Here is a 17896-nt window from a genome sequence, read left to right as displayed (position 1 = left end):
CTGAACCTTGTTCCTGGCAACCCTGAGCTCGCTGACCGCTTATACTCCGCTAGGGGACACGCTTGGCTTCAACAACAGGGTTCATCTCAGTTGCCTTAGCCTCAAACCAGTTGTGTGTCTTGTCCTAACCTCCTTATCGATAGTTCTCCTCACCCACCCTCTGCCTACCTCCTCCACTCACCTCTCTCTTGCCTAACTCAACTTTTCTGTCTTTTATATCCCCACCTCCCGTCCTTATCCACTCTCCCACATAACTTACATCATCCTGAGCCTCTCCCCAGGTCTCTCCCCACCAATCTCACCTCTCTCCTCCCTCCACTGTCTCTTCCCCCTGCTGCCCATGTCTCTCTACCTCAGACCCAGTTCCTCTTTCTGCCAAACTGACCCCTCCCCATCTCGCCTCCTGCTGCCCCCAGACCCCAACCTCACACCCCCATTCCCCCCAGATCTCTGTCTCTACCCCATCCTCGGTACTTTTGCAAAGCTGCGTGATGGCAGTAGCCAAGCACGGCCAAAGCCGTTGTCTCTGGGCCTCGGCCTCGCTTCCTCTGAAGCCGGTCTCAGGCCCAGGGTCACGCCTCTCATCCTCCGCCAGGCACTGGCGCTCCCAGTCACACAGCCAGTTTACGGGGCTGTGCCCTGTCATACGGAGTCACTGGGAGCCTTGGCCACCTCCATGGGTGGCCCTGCAACACACACCCCAACCCCCAAACACCCGACGTTCTGTTCACATGTTTGCAAGTATGACTGAGCTCCAGGTTGCCTGTCATTTCAACACACCACAGTGTTCCCTCACCAACATCTCAGGCTTGCTGCAATGCTCAGTGAAGTTCAGCATAAACTAAAAGAACAGCATCTCATTTGTCGCTTGGGCCCCCTGTAACCTTCAGGCCTCAATATCCAGTTCAATAATTTGAGGCCTGAGCACCCTTGCCCATGTCCTCACCCCTAACCCCACACGCCCAGCCTTGTCATCATATAGGCTGCTCTCACAACCAACCCATTGTCAGCTATTAATGGTCCTCATTTGTAGTTACTGATTCACCCAGGCTGACTTTTACCCCTTCCTTGGTCCACCCAAAATTGTTCTCTCTCTGGGATCAATCCCCAACTATCATTTACTCCGCCCGCTTTTGCCACTCTTCAGCATATTTACCCATCCTTTCCTCGTTTCAATCAATTCTGAAGAAGAATCACTGGAGCTGAAAACTCTGCTTTCTCTCCACAGATGCTGCCTGAGTTTTTCCATCAAGTTCTGTTTGCATCCATAATCAGGAATCTGTGCACAGCTGATAGATGCACAAAGGTCCTTGCAGTGGGAATCAGTAGAAATCTGGATTGAAGTTGTTGTCTTGAATGCTTTACTCAGCCCAATGGCAAGAAGGCTTAGAAAGATAATTCAGAAAATAAAAACCCATTTGCTATTGGCTGGGAAACCACACCAAGTGGGATCAACAAAAAGATTGATTAACTCAGAAAACATGAAGTTTTGCAACCTGCAATGTTAGAAAATGTGTGGACTTCACATGAACGGTCACTGAGTGAAAATGCATTTGACCTGGATTACATTTGTCACCTAACTTGGCCTCAGATAACTTGGAAATAAAGAAACAAATTACGACAGAGACTAAAGTGAAAAGAAGTTATTATTTCACACAATTACATGTTGGTGACACAAACACTGCCGACATTCTCACGTAGAAGTGACAATTCAAAGCAAAAAATTAAAAACCCAAATGACACCTTCAAAAGGAAAACTCTGGTGGAAGTTTTAAAAGACTCAATAAATTCATAACTGAGTATTTTCAAAACTTATTTTGGGCATTAAAACTTGCAGTTGTCAAGGGGGGGGAAAAAAAGGAGACAAAGACATTTTCCAGCCAAATGTGCAGCGAATCCACTAGCTTCACATGGTGCCACAGTCCTACAACTTCTCCCATGATAGATTTTGATAATCCAAGTGTGACCAAAATAAAAGGATATTACCTATTTCAACATTGATACCTTTTCAGCCAAGTGTTCAGGGATCAGCAGCCAGCTCCCCATTACTGATAACTTGCTTACCATTTCATGGCTCTGTGGTTTGCCCTGCATTTTCTGATGATAATCAAATGTTAGTCTGTCCAGCACTGCATGTTCCTCCTCATCCACTGTTGCCATTGACCGTTCTTTGTTTATCTTCTCTATGTCAATTGTCTCTTCACCTTCGAGAATTGCATTCCACCAATATTCACCATTTTTATTCAGGTTAATCTGTTAATAAAACAAAAGATTTCAAACCATATTATTTCCTATTTAAAATTTAATGGCAAAAATACCTGGAGGTAAAAGGTGGACATGTCTAACATATGTCTGATGGAGTAATACATCTGCCCAGTCAGAGGCAGGCAAGAAAACAGCAGTGAGATATATTTAACTTTGCCTATTTGCAATGTATTTATTCTTCATAAATACAATCTCTTGGTAATGCAATATCTGAATCAAAGAGCAAGCGATATTAAAACAAAAGGAAAGGTCCTCCACAAATCAAAACAACATTATTAATTTTAAACCACTAAGTATGTTGCAGGTTTGAGAGAAGTAACAAGAATGCACAGATTTCAATACTTGAATGGTTGAGAAATCTGAAATACAAGCACTCTTGACTTGCAGGTCATCCGTTCCTAACACCTCATATTGCAGCCATGAAAGGATTGGTAAACCGAAGTTCGTCATAAGCTAACCTCAAGCTTAACATAGAATATTTTCTTTCATGTATGTTTAAACAAGGTAGGGAAAATTCCTGTTCCAAACATAACAATTTTACGAGTCAACTGGAAAAAGTGTATTGATAATTGAATCTTAATATGCCACAAGCTGTCACAAACATATAACTATCAAAATGAACCACAATGTTTTACCACACCCTATTATTCAGGCTAAAACTAATCCACACCATGTTTTGTGATAAATAGAAACACATATTTGTTCTCAGCAACTAATGCGATAAAAATCGGCTGAAAACAGATTATTGATTTCCTATCATGGGATGAAAGCTATACATCTTTGAGACCCCAAATATATATCCATCATTCACAAGTAAGACAGACCAAAACCACATGGTTTGACACAAATATGATGGGTTGAAAAATAAATTCTGCATGTCCAAGTCCAGGGCACACGAGTGGGTTAAGTTATTTCTCGCAGTCTTCTGGTATTTTCATAATAATGAGACAATGTTTCCCACAGAATGATAGTCAATCTTCGATTCAACATTCAGTGGAGCTGGGTCTTTTCTTATTGTAGAATTTTTTGTCTGAAGTCTCCCAGGTATTTTGCCTTTTTTCGCAATAAAAGACAAATTGGGGGCGGCACGGTGGCTCAGTGGTTAGCACTGCTGCCTCACAGCACCAGGGACCCGGGTTCGATCCCAGCCTCAGGCGACTGTCTGTGTGGAGTTTGCACATTCTCCCCGAGTCTGCGTGGGTTTCCTCCAGGTGCTCCAGTTTCCTCCCACAGTCCAAAGATGTGCAGGTTAGGTGAGTTGGCCATGCTAAATTGTCCACAGTGGTCAGGGATGTGTAAGTTAGGTGCATTAGTTAGGGGAAATGTAGGGAAGCAGGGTAAGGGAATGGGTCTGGGTGGGTTACTCTTCCAAGTGTCAGTATGGACTTGTTGGGCCAAAGGGCCAGTTTCCACACTGTAGGGATTCTATGTCAGAGAGGTTTCTTTTTTGTAGGCTTGTAGTAGTCTCTGGTACACTGTCTTACAAGTTTGTGAAACTGAAACTTAAACAGCAAATTCAGAAGGTTGTTACTTTTCCCTGAACTCAAAGATTCCTGGTACTTGCCTCTTGTAAATTATTCACCTCACTGCTTCCAAAATAACAATCCCATGTAGCTGAACTGTAGAAAGCACAATCCCATTTGACTTTAAAGTTACAAAATAACTTATCCTGGTATTATTTTAGCTGTATAGCTACACCCAACTTAACATCCCCCATAGGAAGATTGTAAGTGGTATACAGGTAAAACAAGAAAAACCTAATGTCTCATCATACAGAAAACCCAACATTTCAGAGATAAGTAATTCAACAGGGATCAACATTACAGGCATATGATTCCACCTCCTGTTCTTTTTGAACTGTGCCTAAAATGTATTCTTATGCAGTTACCTCCCACACAAGACAAAAACAAATGGCCATTCAGTTGACTGAGCCTCAAATAATTGCACAAATAATACTTTGTTTACAGCATTTCTGCCCAGGCCTTCTGAGGATATGTGCTATCTATTCAAGGCTTACGCACAAATTGTGGGTTTGTTTTGCTTAAAGTCTGTGCACTTATGTGAATAAACGTGGAATTGAGTTGTCTGTTTTAGATTTGAATATGGAATTGAAGCAATTATCTTGAAAAATTGAGACAATGAAGCCAGTTTTTAAAAAAAACTCAAAATAATAAAATGAACAACTTGACGAGCAATCTGCTAAATAAGTCACCAATGAATGGAAAAATAAAATTCAACCACAGAACTGAATACAAGTCATTGTAAAGGAGGGCATCTTTTTACTGTTCTATACTTTTGATTATAGACTAAAAACAGGAAAACAGCACTTTAAAACAACAAGGATTGTTGAAGGAACGGATATGTTCGCCAATGACTGCACAATGATCAGCATCATTTGTGACTCCTCAGATACTGAAGGACTCCTTGTTCAAATACAGCAAGAATGGCATCTTGGGATGACAAGTAGTAAGCAACATGCACACCACACATATGCCAGGCAATGACCATTTCCAACAAGAGGCAATGTAACCAACACCATTCGACATTCAATGGCGTTACGGTCACTGTAATCCCCATTATCAAGGTCCTTGGGGTTACTGTTAACCAGAAACTCAAGTGGACTCGTCACATAAAAACAGTGGTGACAAGAACAGATCACAGGCTAGGAAGACGTCACTTCCTGACGCTCCATTCACAGGACACAAGTCAGGACTGTGATGGAATATCCCCCATTTGCCTGCAGCTCAAACAACATTCAAGAAGCTTGACACCATCCAGGACAAAATGAGCTCACTTGACTGCACCACTTCCACAAACATTCAATTCCCCCACCACCAATGCTCAGAAACAAACTATCTACAAGATGCACTTCCAAAATTCACCCAAGATGCTTACAGAAGACCTTCCAAACCCACAATCACTTCTGTCTACAGATAGGTGGGAACTCTGCCGCCTGGTAATTCCCCTCCAAGCCACTCATCAGCCTGACGTGGAAACAGATCAGCATTCCTTCACTGTCACTGGGTCAAAATCCTGCATATCCTCCACAATGGCGTCGTGATTCAACCAACAGCAGGGGGATTGCTGCCGCTCACCACCACCTTCTCGACAAGGGTCAGCCAAAAACATTCTGGCCAGCAATGCCAGTGTCCTACTTGTGGAAAGAAAATTTCGCAGGAACCTGTAACCCCATCTCTCCAGCAAACAGGTGAAAGTATCTGGAGAAGATCACAAAGAAGCGTTCTGATCAGCACAGCAAAGATCTCTACACGTCATAACAAATCGGAACAGGAGGCGGCCATTCAGCCCCTTGAACCTGCTCTGCCATGCATTAGGATTATGGCTCATCCAACATTGTTCACACCCACTGATCGAAACAGGGAAGACTTGCTTGGAGGAAGTTTTGCTCATATTTGCTGAGACAACATTGTGATCCCAGCACTTCTTTTGGTGTGCATTTCACTGCCTGTGGCAGACATAATACTTTTGCATTGCATCCCATATTACTAAGAAATAAACCTGCGCGCAGTCCAGATGTTTTGTTGTCTGCTGTAACTGCAGATGGGAAATTGCAAGCAGTTGGCCGACAAGTTAGCGAGGTGGGTTGGAAATGCTTGCCTCTGTACTAGACTATAATTAAACAACAATGAGGGCTCTTAAGGCACACTGGCAGTGTCCTGACCTCTGAGCCAAGAGACCTGGATTCAAGTGCTACCTGCTCCTGGGATGCGTTACAATGTTGGTGAATGAGTTCATTAGAAAAGATCTAGAAAAAAATATAGTTGGAAAAAAATCCTGCAAATGCAAATCTTTCTACATAGCATACATCCATAATAGACACCCAAAGTCTCCCTTGTACACATTGTGGTTAGTGATCTAAAAGCATCTCCTGTGCACTCCCTCCCACCATGGTAACATCCGCACTGCAGAAAAATACTCACACGATGGCTAATGTGGAAACTTCATGCTCATTTTGTAAATCTCTGGGTTATGATAACAAACAAATCTGTTAAAGATCTAAAATAATTTTATTGCTCAATAATTTTGCTGTTGCACATTTAGTCATCACTGCGTAGGAGTGATTGAAATTAACATGAGTGCAGATATCATTAAAGTTGGACAATACAATTTCAGCTGTGTGCACAGTTAAGCCATTCATCACCATTGGACACCATCATTCAATGAGGATGTGATGAGAATTCAAGGTTTCAAAATGAAGAAAAATTAAGACAAGGAAAGAGAAGAAAATTACAACTCAAGTTAATAGATCTCCAAGAACTGAAACTGAAGTTGCCTCAGACAAACAATGGTTGCAGGAGCCATAAACACCTTATAAAGCACCACTCACAGAGAAACTGACTGTTTTAGGGGTTTTTGTGGCTTTCGTAAAACAATATTTATTTCCTTGCAGATGGCTTCTACAACAGACAGCTTTATGCAATAATAGTGCCTGACAGAAACCCTCAAACATCCACTAATTACCAGGCACAAAGCAGAATGGAAATGTCACCTTTCTGTAAAAATATTACTGGTCAGTATGAAAGAAAACTATCAAGGCTGATTTCAGCCCAGAAGTGGACAAACTGGGCCAGCTCTGAGCAATCAAACTTGTTTAGAGAGCCAAGTGGAAAAGAAAACCAATTGAAACAAAGATAGAATTATGATAATTCTATCATACTTCATTCCATACACCAACAAAATTATATTTCCTCGTTGTTGTGGTTCTGTTCGCCAAGCTGGTAATTTGTGTTGCAGACGTTTCGTTCCCTGTCTAGGTGACATCCTCAGTGCTTGGGAGCCTCCTGTGAAGCGCTTCTGTGATCTTTCCTCCGGCATTTGTAGTGGTTTGTCTCTGCCGCTTCCAGTTGTCAGTTCCAGCTGTCCGTTGCAGTGGCCGGTATATTGGGTCCAGGTCGATGTGCTTATTGATTGAATCTGTGGATGAGTGCCATGCCTCTAGGAATTCCCTGGCTGTTCTCTGTTTGGCTTGTCCTCTAATAGTAGTGTTGACCCAGTCAAACTCATGTTGCTTGTCATCTGCGTGTGTGGCTACTAAGGATAGCTGGTCGTGTCGTTTCGTGGCTGGTTGGTGTTCAACGGACAGCTGGAACTGACAACCGGAAGCGGCAGAGACAAACCACTACAAATGCCGGAGGAAAGATCACAGAAGCGCTTCACAGGAGGCTCCCAAGCACTGAGGATGTCACATAGACAGGGGATGAAACTCCTGCAACACAAATTCCCAGCTCGGCGAACAGAACCACAACAACGAGCGCCTGAGCTACAAATCTTCTCACAAACTTTGAATATCTCCTCTTTCATACTGCGATTAAACCCTGATAGGATTTTATTTCTCTCTCCACAGATGTTGACTGATCTGTTCAGTGCATTTTCTGGTGTTTCAGATTTCCATTAGAGTATTTTCATTTCACCTTGCCAAAATAAATACTGCACTGCAATTTACAAATGTTGGTGCAGCAATGACCACAAGAAAGCAAATCTGGAGTGACTAAAAGATATTTTAGCCACTCTACCTTATGGACAGTACATCGCCTCTCTACCTCATTTCAGGATTTAATAACCTCACAGCATATTTCCAAAGAGACCCTATCGAGTACATGTGGAATCTATCCCATACTTGGGAACATGCTGTTATTTTTTTAATTTTCTCAAATCACAAGACCATAGCTTGAAATTATACACTGCTCACTTGTCATCATGGCCAAAATGGTTCATCTGAAGATGTAAAGCTGAGCTGTACCTCCAGCAGAAAGAGAAGATGCTCTTCAATACAAACTTAAGCACAGAAACACTGAAATGGCTACCACAAAATGTTAAAACAAGATTGCTTGCAGATATTTTCAGTCATGCACTTTCACTGCAGGTGCTGGTGCTTCAGTTTGCTATTTCAATCCCTTGGCCAGCATCATCATTTTGAAGCAAGGTTTGGTCAGGTTCTGCTAAATCCAGTACTTTTAACGGTCATCTGCCATAGAGGAACAGTTGCTGCTTGTTTTGCTTATCTCCACCCGTATGAATTTGAGCAAGTCCGTTGCATCTCAAACAAGCATTCTCTACTCTTGGAGAATATCTTTTCTCACCACGTCACTTCACAAAATTGTGGCTCCAGGAGGTTACAATGTAAGCATACAAGGTATGAAGACAGACACAACTTATTTTGGAACTATAAATATGTTTGATTCTACTGTCTAAAAGCAATAAATTAATTGGCATTGCGATACTAATGCAGACTTCAATGTCCCAGGTTAAAATCCTGGACTAATGCCAGAAACACCAGCTTTACTCCCCAAGAATTGTGGTCTTTGGTGAGGAAATAAGCAAACTGGGTAACAAAACTATAATTACACTAACAACCAATTTAAGACCAAACAGGATCAGAGTATGGCTCACTTAGACATTCTTGAAGCGACATCTATTTACAAAAGGGCCACAAAGAGTCCATTTGTCTCAATTAAACAGAACAATGCCTTGATCACCGTCATCTTCCCTGGCTTGAAGTTAAACTGAAGTTTCAAGTACCTTCAAGTTGCCTGGTGTATTCTCTGTTGTAACATGTCTACCAGAGTTTATTCACAGTATCCCTACAGTGTGGAAACACACCCTTCAGCCCAATACATCCACACCAACCCCCCGAACAGTCACCCACCAGATCCATTCCCCTACCCTATTACTCGACATTACCCTTCACTGATGCAGCTAACCTACACATCCCTGAACACTCTAGGTAATTTTGCATGGCTAATACAGCTAACCTGCACATCTTCAGACTGTGGGAGGAAACCGGAGCACTCAGAGGAAACCCACGCAGACAGGGGAACAATGTGCAAACTCCATCCGAGGCTGGAATCGAACCCTTTACTTGTCTAATAATCAGCACCTTCTTCTCATGCACTATAAACTGTTGTTCCCTCAGATTTGCTACTTTTGGTGATTCTGTCCTGATGAGTGCAAGACTGAAAACTTAAATGTGCTTCTTGGTTTTTTTTAAACAGCTGAGTAAAATATCAGAAAGAGACTAAAGTGAAAAATGAAGTGATGATTTGGAATAACAACTGCATATATTTGCAAAACCAAAATCTAACAAAAAAACTGCAATAATCTACAACGTAACTTGTTGCCCTTACTGCTTCACTATGTCCAGTCGAACATGACAGTAATGCATACTCAACAAAGACCTGCTTCCAGACTCTTGATTACCAACATCCAACTTAGCTAAAAGTAAATAAAAACTTCCAGCGATGGAAATACTTAGCTAGTCTGGCAGTTTACTCCTGCAAAGACTTATCGTCAAGTCAAAATTATTTCTGTTTCTTTCTTTACAGATACAGCGAGACCTATCAGGTATTTCTAGAATTCACAGTACAGGGGTGGATTTTACTTCTATTTTCCCTGGGAGTACATTCTCCAGTCATAGTCTCAGAATTGTATTTTCAGAACTCCAAGTTGCCAGACACCAAGAGAGGCTGTGCAAGCGTACTCAGCTCGCAGAGATATACACTTGCGTATGTCTGCATCAGACAGACAGTCATTTAAACAATCAGAAATATATGCAAGTGTGGGCTGCAGAAGAGATCTCATGGACTGGATGTGGTTCGAATTTGCTCAGGCCTGCATGATACAATGAACATAGAGTGATGAGGTGAACAGAAAAGGGACACCCAATATCACCGAGGTAAAATGAACATATCTGTACATCAGGGTGACAAAACTCCAGATCTGAACCAACAGGGAGTGATTCGATGACGTGTAACGCTGGAAAAAGCACAGCAGATCAGGCAGCATCTGGGCTCAAGACATTCAATGTTTCGGGCATGACCCTTCATCAGGACTAATGAAGGATCATGCCCAAAATGTTGAGTCTCTTGCTCCTTTGTTTGCTGCCGGACCTGCTGTGTTTTTTTCCAGCACCACATTTGATCAACTCTGACTTTCCAGCATCTGTCGTCCTTGTCATCTCCTGGGTGAGTTATTCCCCAATCCAAAGGGCCCAAATATTAAGCAACCAACCAACTTGCAGACTGTGCTTATACAGCCTTCCTGATTGGCTCCTTCACGGGACTGGTGCTGCTCGCTTGGTCAGGATTTCATACCTGTCCCTAATAGGTGTTGCCAAGGTGTTGCTAGGCTGTCTTTTTGAACCACTGCAGGACATTTCTTGAGTGCTTCCTTAACTTAGAATAAAGTCTGTTCAAAACTCAAATTATAATTTTAATCAAAAAAGATGGGTTCAACTTATTTCCAAAACATGAACTCTGTTCTCCCAAGTTGCTGTCATGCAGCTAAGTAGGGTCAGATGATAAGCTGCATAGGTCTGCAGAGGAGAGGCCTAACATGCTTCATTGGCAATTAGAGCGCTCCTGTCAGTGAGACATGAACTGCAGACTAGCAAGCTTAATTTCTCTTCTATTTTTAGTGCATCTCTGCTTGTGCTATTTTGACACTGCCATCAAACCAGTTTAAAATAAGTGCTTGCCAAACAGAAATTTGAAGAATTTTCCAAGAGGTCAGCAGAAGAAATCTTGGTGGAGGCCTCAGTGGGGAATACTGTTGCTCACCTGGGAAAACTGCAAGATGCAGCCCAATCCAAATGCAAGACGAAGAGCTGGGATAACTTTTTTTAACAGATCTTTTCCTTTTCTACTTTGGAGGTAATGCTGGAGTGTTTTTATCACTAAAATCTTAATCCAAAGAGCCAAGTCATATTCTGGGGACCCAGGTTTGAGACCCACCATAGCAAATGGTAGAATTTGAATTCCAGACTTTTAAAGTTAAATTAAGATTCTAATGATGACTACAAAACTACAATTGAATGCCAGCAAAAAAAATCTGGTTCACAAATGTCCTTTCAGGAAGGAAACTGCTGGTCTTGTTTGGTCTGGCCTACACTTGACTCCAGACTCACAGCAACAAGCTTGACCACATTGTGGCAAGCAATTGTGGTAACAAATGCTGGCCAAACCAATGATACACACAAGCTATGAATAAAGAAAACAAAACTGTTCTCTGCTTACACATACCCAATCAGATGTTGCTGTTTGCACTGCATTCAGCTTCACAGCCTCAATCCTTCCTCATCTGACTGACTAACTCAACCACATTCTATCCTTTTCTCCTCCCAAAACCGACTTGGCTTCCCCAATGGGAAACACTGACACTCAAGGAACTTCCTCTTGTCCCAGCACCCACATTATTCTCGAACAATTAGTTATTCACTCTGTCGAACAGAGACACTGAGTAAGATTTCAACAGGGAACGGAATATTATGGAATGGGAGGGTGAGGAGATCGAATGAAACATGCATTTGCCAGATAAAAACAATGACTGCAGACGCTGGAAACCAGATTCTGGATCAGTGGTGCTGGAAGAGCACAGCAATTCAGGCAGCATCCGAGGACAGGCAAAATCGACGTTTCGGGTAAAAGCCCTTCATCAGGATTGCCCGAAACGTCGATTTTGCCTGTCCTCGGATGCTGCCTAAATTGCTGTGCTCTTCCAGCACCACTGATCCAGAACATACATTTGCCAGTCATGTCGTTGTCTGAAAATGGTTTTCATAACTGCACACTTTTAAACAACCATTACTCGACAACTCGAGTAGGAACCCTCACTGACTTCCTCCTTCCTCAAAATAGCTTTCAACAATGCAGTGCTAAGATGTCATTTGTCTCATTAATGCTTACCCAACGGGTCAGCTGAGGAAATTTACTTCCACATTTTTTCAAAACGTGAATGTACCTTGTGCCTGCTTCTTCACACCATACCACACATCTGAAAAGCCAAATGACAAACAGGCCTATGCCAAAAGTCACAAATGCCTCAAAAGACTCCGAACAGCAGCAGGTGGGGAGGGTTAGGTAACTGGCAGTGATTCCCCAACTTCACTTCCTTCATAAAGAGAAGCACGAAACACTATGACTGACTGGTTCAGTGCAATTAATGCATGGTGATAAAGTCTATAAATTTGTAAAAGGAAAAGACTGTTGCTGCTGGAAATCTGAAACAAATATAGGCATTGCTGGAGAAACGCAGCATCTGTGAAGAGAAGCAGAATTCTTGCACTGAAGAAGAATTTTGGTATGATTTCCTTTACTGGTCAGATTGAGTACAGGAGTTGGGAGGTCATGTTGCGGCTGTACAGGACATTGGTTAGGCCACTGTTGGAATATTATGTGCAATTCTGGTCTCCTTCCTATCGAAAAGATGTTGTGAAACTTGAAAGGGTTCAGAAAAGATTTACAAGGATGTTGCCAGGGTTGGAGGATTTGAGCTATAGGGAGAGGCTGAACAGGTTGGGGCTATTTTCTCTGGAACATCAGAGGCTGAGGGGTGACCTGATAGAGGTTTACAAAATTATGAGGGGCATGGATAGGGTAAATAGGCAAAGTCTTTTCCCTGGAGTCGGAAGTCCAGAACTAGAGGACATAGGTTTAAGGTGAGAGGGCAAAGATATAAAAGAGACCTACGTGGTAACATTTCCACTCAGAGGATGGTACGTCTATGGAATGAGCTGCCAGAGGAAGTGGTGGAGGCTGGTACAACTGCAACATTGAAAAGGCATTTGGATGGGTATATGAACAGGAAGTGTTTGGAGGGATATGGGCCGGGTGCTGGCAGGTGGGACTAGATTGGGTTGGGATATCTGGTCGGCATGGAATGGTTGGACCGAAGGGTCTCTTTCCATGCTGTACATCTCTATGACTCTATAAAACGTTAAGTGTTTCTGTATCATTCGATCTGTTAAATATGCTAAGTTTCAACAAAATTTTTTGTCTTTGTTCTACCTGTGCTAAGTTACCAACATAATTCAAAAGGTACACCTCAAAGTGTTCTGGGCTATGCAGAATAGTCATCAATCAGGTCAGGAAAACGCCACAATTTTCAGCAGGAGGCAACTGAACGTCACCCAGCTAAAGTTGGACAAGGTGGTGGGAAAAATAAAATTTTCAAGCAACTTCCTCTATGTTAAAGCTGTCTTGGAATCAAACTGACATCTTGCTCCTTTATATCCCAAAAGGGCTTTACTTCTAAGAGGGCAAAAAAAACACAGCTTTTGACTGCATACTTACATTTCTGATTGTCAAAGCGCAATTGTGAAGCAAATATACCTTCAGAACCACGATGAATTCTGAGTGACATGATTATACTGTTACTTAAAATGACACTTTTATCCAGTGGGTTCCAAAGGGAGACAAAGAGGGACAACAACATAACTTGTGGGACATAGCTCTCCACAAGGAGTAGATCAGAGATTTACAATGACTGCTGATCAGTCCACTCACAATAAAAATCAGTTTTATTTTAGAAAATGGCACCAATCCAAGTGTTTCTCTCTTTATGCAGTGCCTTAGTTTTGCTTGGATCAAGCACGATTCATCTGCAACATCATACTGCCGCATTCCAAGTTGATCAAAAAATGCTCCTGGTTTCTTGTTAATTCAAAAATGTACAGCTTGGTCAGGAGCACTGAAGTCAAAATAAAGCTTCCATCTACTGCGCCCCTTTAATGTAATGAAATGCCTCCAGTCATAAAGTGGCACATTAAAAACAGAATGTGGCACCGAACCTTTTGGAAAGACATCAGAACAACAAAAGGTAGGCTTCAATGAGGAGTGTCTCAAAGGGCAAAATCAAGCATAGCGATTGTAATGTATTAGTTGAGGGTGCTGCTCCTTGGAGATGGCTGGTCAGGTGATCCAGAAGGGCGTGAGCTTTTACCAGAGTCCAGAACTGACTGTGGAGGTCTGAACATCGTGTTCCTGTTCCATTCACTATTTGTTGACCGGGTATATAATTCCTGGTTGCAAAGGAAGCACCAACGTAAGTGACTGACATGCAGGCAGGGAATTTCAGACCTCTGGACTGAAGATAGGACTACCAATAGTGGAGTAATTAAAATAAAAGACAATAAGGAAGGCAGAATTAGATTAGTGTTATCATGGAGGATGATGGAGATACAAGGTAGGGAGGAGTGAGGCCATAGAGACGTGTGAAAACAAGGCAGAGCCTTCTCCATTTTAAACAAAAACACTCACCAGAAACCAGTGCTGGTCAGCAAGCATGATGGTGATAGGTGAAAGGGACCTGGTGCGAGTTAAAATACAAGAAGCAGAGGTTTCCGTGACCTTTCAAGTTTATGGACCTCAAGTGTGGGAGATCAGTTAAGACTGCAGGAGAAAAGCATAGCATTGAGCAGTGAACTCAGTCTTCAATGGGAGGACATCTCTGCTCATTTAAGGCGAGGGGTAGGATATGAGGCCTGATGGCCCAGTGCTTGAATGGCAAGGCCTGAAACAAGAATGGGCCACCAGAGAGTGGCCAGGCCCGATAAGACTTTCAGCACAGGACAAGCACAAAACATCCACACAAGACAAAAGCAGGCAAGCACAAGGCTGGACTTGGCCTGCAAAATGAGATTGGTTTGTGTGTTGAAGTACAGCCAGCAGACTCGCTGGAGCCCTGGGTTCCTGCCTTGAACACATATTGAGAAGGGAATGTTCATGACACATCGGGGGAATGGACATCGACTGCAGCCCCAGCATTTTCCACATGTGGCACTCGGGATCCCAGTGGATTCTGTAAGCTCAACCCTGAAAATCAATGAGCTCAGGGCCAGCGAACATTCTAGGAGGTGTTAGCAGGGAGGGATTACAAGGGACACATGGCCGCCATTCCCTCAGTGAGGACTCAACCTGGTCCAGCAGCAGAGCTCTGGCAGAGATGGACAGAAAACAACCTTCAACAAATTTATCAGACTCCTGATGAAGGGCTTAAGCCCGAAACATCGATTCTCCTGCTCCTCAGGTGCTGCCTCACCTCCTGTGCTTTTCCAACATCACACTCTCAACGTAAGCTCATCAGAGCCAACTCTGCAGACTGGCCAAGTTCAAGAGTAGTTCCTGGTCTTTATCTGGTAGCCAGGAGTAGTTGAGATAAGGATTTACCAAAGGTTTAACATTGTGACCGGTACAGTAATTAGATCACAAATCAGGAGTTTTAGATAATGTTCAGTCACATGGCCCCCCATGAAAAAAATTACACTGAAATGCACGTCAGTTCTGATCCTTTTGTCTGTCTCACAACTATCGGACCTGATCAAAACGAATTCACATAGTAACTAATCAAAGTGTCCAAAGCACAAACAACAGAGAGACATTTTGATAGCTTAAACATAGATCCATCAATGGCATCACCATCAATTAAGTAATAAGCTAAAGCAAAGTTGAACAATCAATCAATCTTAAATCTAATGTGAAACAATTCAGACTTTTCTTATTTAACTGTGTCAATTCGAAAAAGGATCATACATGCAAGGACAAACAGATAATGAGATCCATGCAGACCAAGATCTCAACTAGCAAGGGACACACACACTATACCTGTGGGTGGCACAGTGGTTAGCACTGCTGCCTCACAGCGCCACAGACCCGGGTTCAATTCCCGCCTCATGCAACTGTCTGTGTGGAGTTTGCACATTCTCCCAGTGTCTGCGTGGGTTTTCTCCGGGTGCTCCGGCTTCCTCCCACAGTCCAAAAATGTGCAGGTTAGGTGAACTGGCCATGCTAAATTGCCCGAAGTGTTAGGTGAAGGGGTAAATGTAGGGGAATGAGTCTGGCTAAGTTGCTCTTCGGAGGGTCGATGTGGACTTGTTGGGCTGAAGGGCCTGTTTCCACACTAAGTAATCTAATAAAAAAAAAGTAATCTCATCTGTTGTGGTTCTGTTCGCCGAGCTGGAAGGTTTTGTTGCAAACGTTTCGTCCCCTGGCTAGGCGACATCATCAGTGCTTGGGAGCCTCCTGCGAAGCGCTTCTTTGATGTTTCCTCCGGTGTTTATAGTGGTCTGTCCCTGCCGCTTCCGGTTGTCAGTTTCAGCTGTCCGCTGTCGTGGTTGGTATATTGGGTCCAGGTATACCAACCACGACAGCGGACAGCTGAAACTGACAACCGGAAGCGGCAGGGACAGACCACTATAAACACCGGAGGAAACATCAAAGAAGCGCTTCGCAGGAGGCTCCCAAGCACTGATGATGTCTCCTAGCCAGGGGACGAAACGTTTGCAACAAAAACTTCCAGCTCGGCGAACAGAACCACAACAACGAGCACCCGAGCTACAAATCTTCGCACAAACTTTAATCTAATCTTCATTTCAAGTTCTCTTTAAACAGGTCTGCTGACACAGTGGCAAGTTTCTACTTGGGCCTCACTGTATTAAGTAAATAAACTCCAAGCAAATGGTAATACTGAAGCTGCCAAAAATACGTATGCCTTTAAACACAAACTTCAAACGCAATCTTTTAATTGTGTTGATCAGCTAAAGAAGCAAGAAGCTGCATCACTGGATCAATATCACTCAAGCAAGGTGCACTTTTGCAAGTTCTGCAACTGAGTTTTTGTCAATACTTTTGCAAGACAAGAAAGGCTCAAAACATCAAGAAATTCTAGAGGCACTGAAAATTTACTAAATCAAGATGACAAATAAAGAGAATTACACAAAAAGAAACATGCCAAGGTGTTGATATCAACAAACACATCAAGTTAGACCCCATTTACCACCCTCTGAAAAAAGGAACAGGAAGTGACTTCACCACAGGAAATAACATCAACCCAAAGATACCCAAACATATAAATAGAAACCAGGAATTTTCAGCATTGCTTCGCATGAGGTCCACTGAAGATGTTACCTAGTAAGGTAACGAAACGTCTGGAAATGAACATTTCGGATCAGCGAGCAAACCTACATCCAAAACCTCAACAAAACTTCAAGTGATGTTCCCTCGAGCTCTGCATCACCATCTGAGAAAGAAGGCTCTCACTGTCAACCCTATCCTAACCCTCTGATTATCATATATGTCTCAAATAAGTCACCTCTTAACCTTCTTCTCTCTAATGAAAACAGTCTTACGTCCTTCAGCCTTTCCTCCGAAGACCTTCACTCCATGCCAGACAACATCCTAGTAATCTCCGCTAAACCCTTTCCAACACTTCCACAACCTTCCGATAATGCAGGTGACCAGAACTGGACACAATACACCAAGTTCGGCCGCACCAGGGCTTTTGTACAGCTGCAACATGACCTCATGGCTCCAAAACTCAATCCCAAGTTAGGATATTTGTCAAAGGTTCAATTGCAGCCGACTCTCAACAACAGCCCATCATGGTCATACTCACCAAAATTTACCTTCAATATCCAACTTGAAGTATCCTCAACTTGACCTGTTCCATAATTACAGCAGATGGACCTAAGGTAGCAGCATCGTGCAACGCAGTCAGGAGGGAGTGGCTCTCAAGTCCTCAACTTTGAAGCCAGGTCCTATGAATTCTCAGGACAAACAGAGAACCAGAAACTCATTGTTCATTACCAATTGATGCTGCCATAAAACTCTTCCATGTTGAATACCACTTGGGAGGAGCAGTGAAGTTGTTAAGGGCAAACAATTGTCCTTTGGATGAGGTACATAATTGCTCATCACTAACAATGGCTCAGGAGCACCATTACTGACAAAGCTGGTCAAGTCCCAAGCTCAATTCTGCCGAGACGGTTTTGTGGTGATAAGAAAATCAACAAAACAGGAAAACCTATTTGACTCTTCTTAGAAATTCTGTCTGTCCTATG

The 17896-nt window shown here is 42.9% G+C and overlaps 1 protein-coding gene across 1 annotated transcript in view; it reads right to left on the bottom strand.

The window, feature by feature from the left end:
* The window catches only part of nudcd3 (NudC domain containing 3), a 47190-nt gene that overhangs the window by 6899 nt on the left and 22395 nt on the right, over positions 1–17896 (bottom strand). Inside the window, exon 5 of the mRNA XM_043681393.2 lies at positions 2065–2253. Within this exon, the coding sequence (XP_043537328.1) occupies positions 2065–2253 (189 nt within the window). The remainder of the gene's footprint in view (positions 1–2064; positions 2254–17896) is intronic.

This window comes from Chiloscyllium plagiosum, unplaced genomic scaffold (assembly GCF_037043375.1).
Source record: "Chiloscyllium plagiosum isolate Xiang-an unplaced genomic scaffold, Cpla_swu_hap1 HiC_scaffold_48, whole genome shotgun sequence".
Classification (NCBI taxonomy): Eukaryota; Metazoa; Chordata; class Chondrichthyes; order Orectolobiformes; family Hemiscylliidae; genus Chiloscyllium; species Chiloscyllium plagiosum.
Note: the sequence above shows the minus strand (reverse complement) of the source record. Positions and strands in the feature narration are given on the sequence as shown.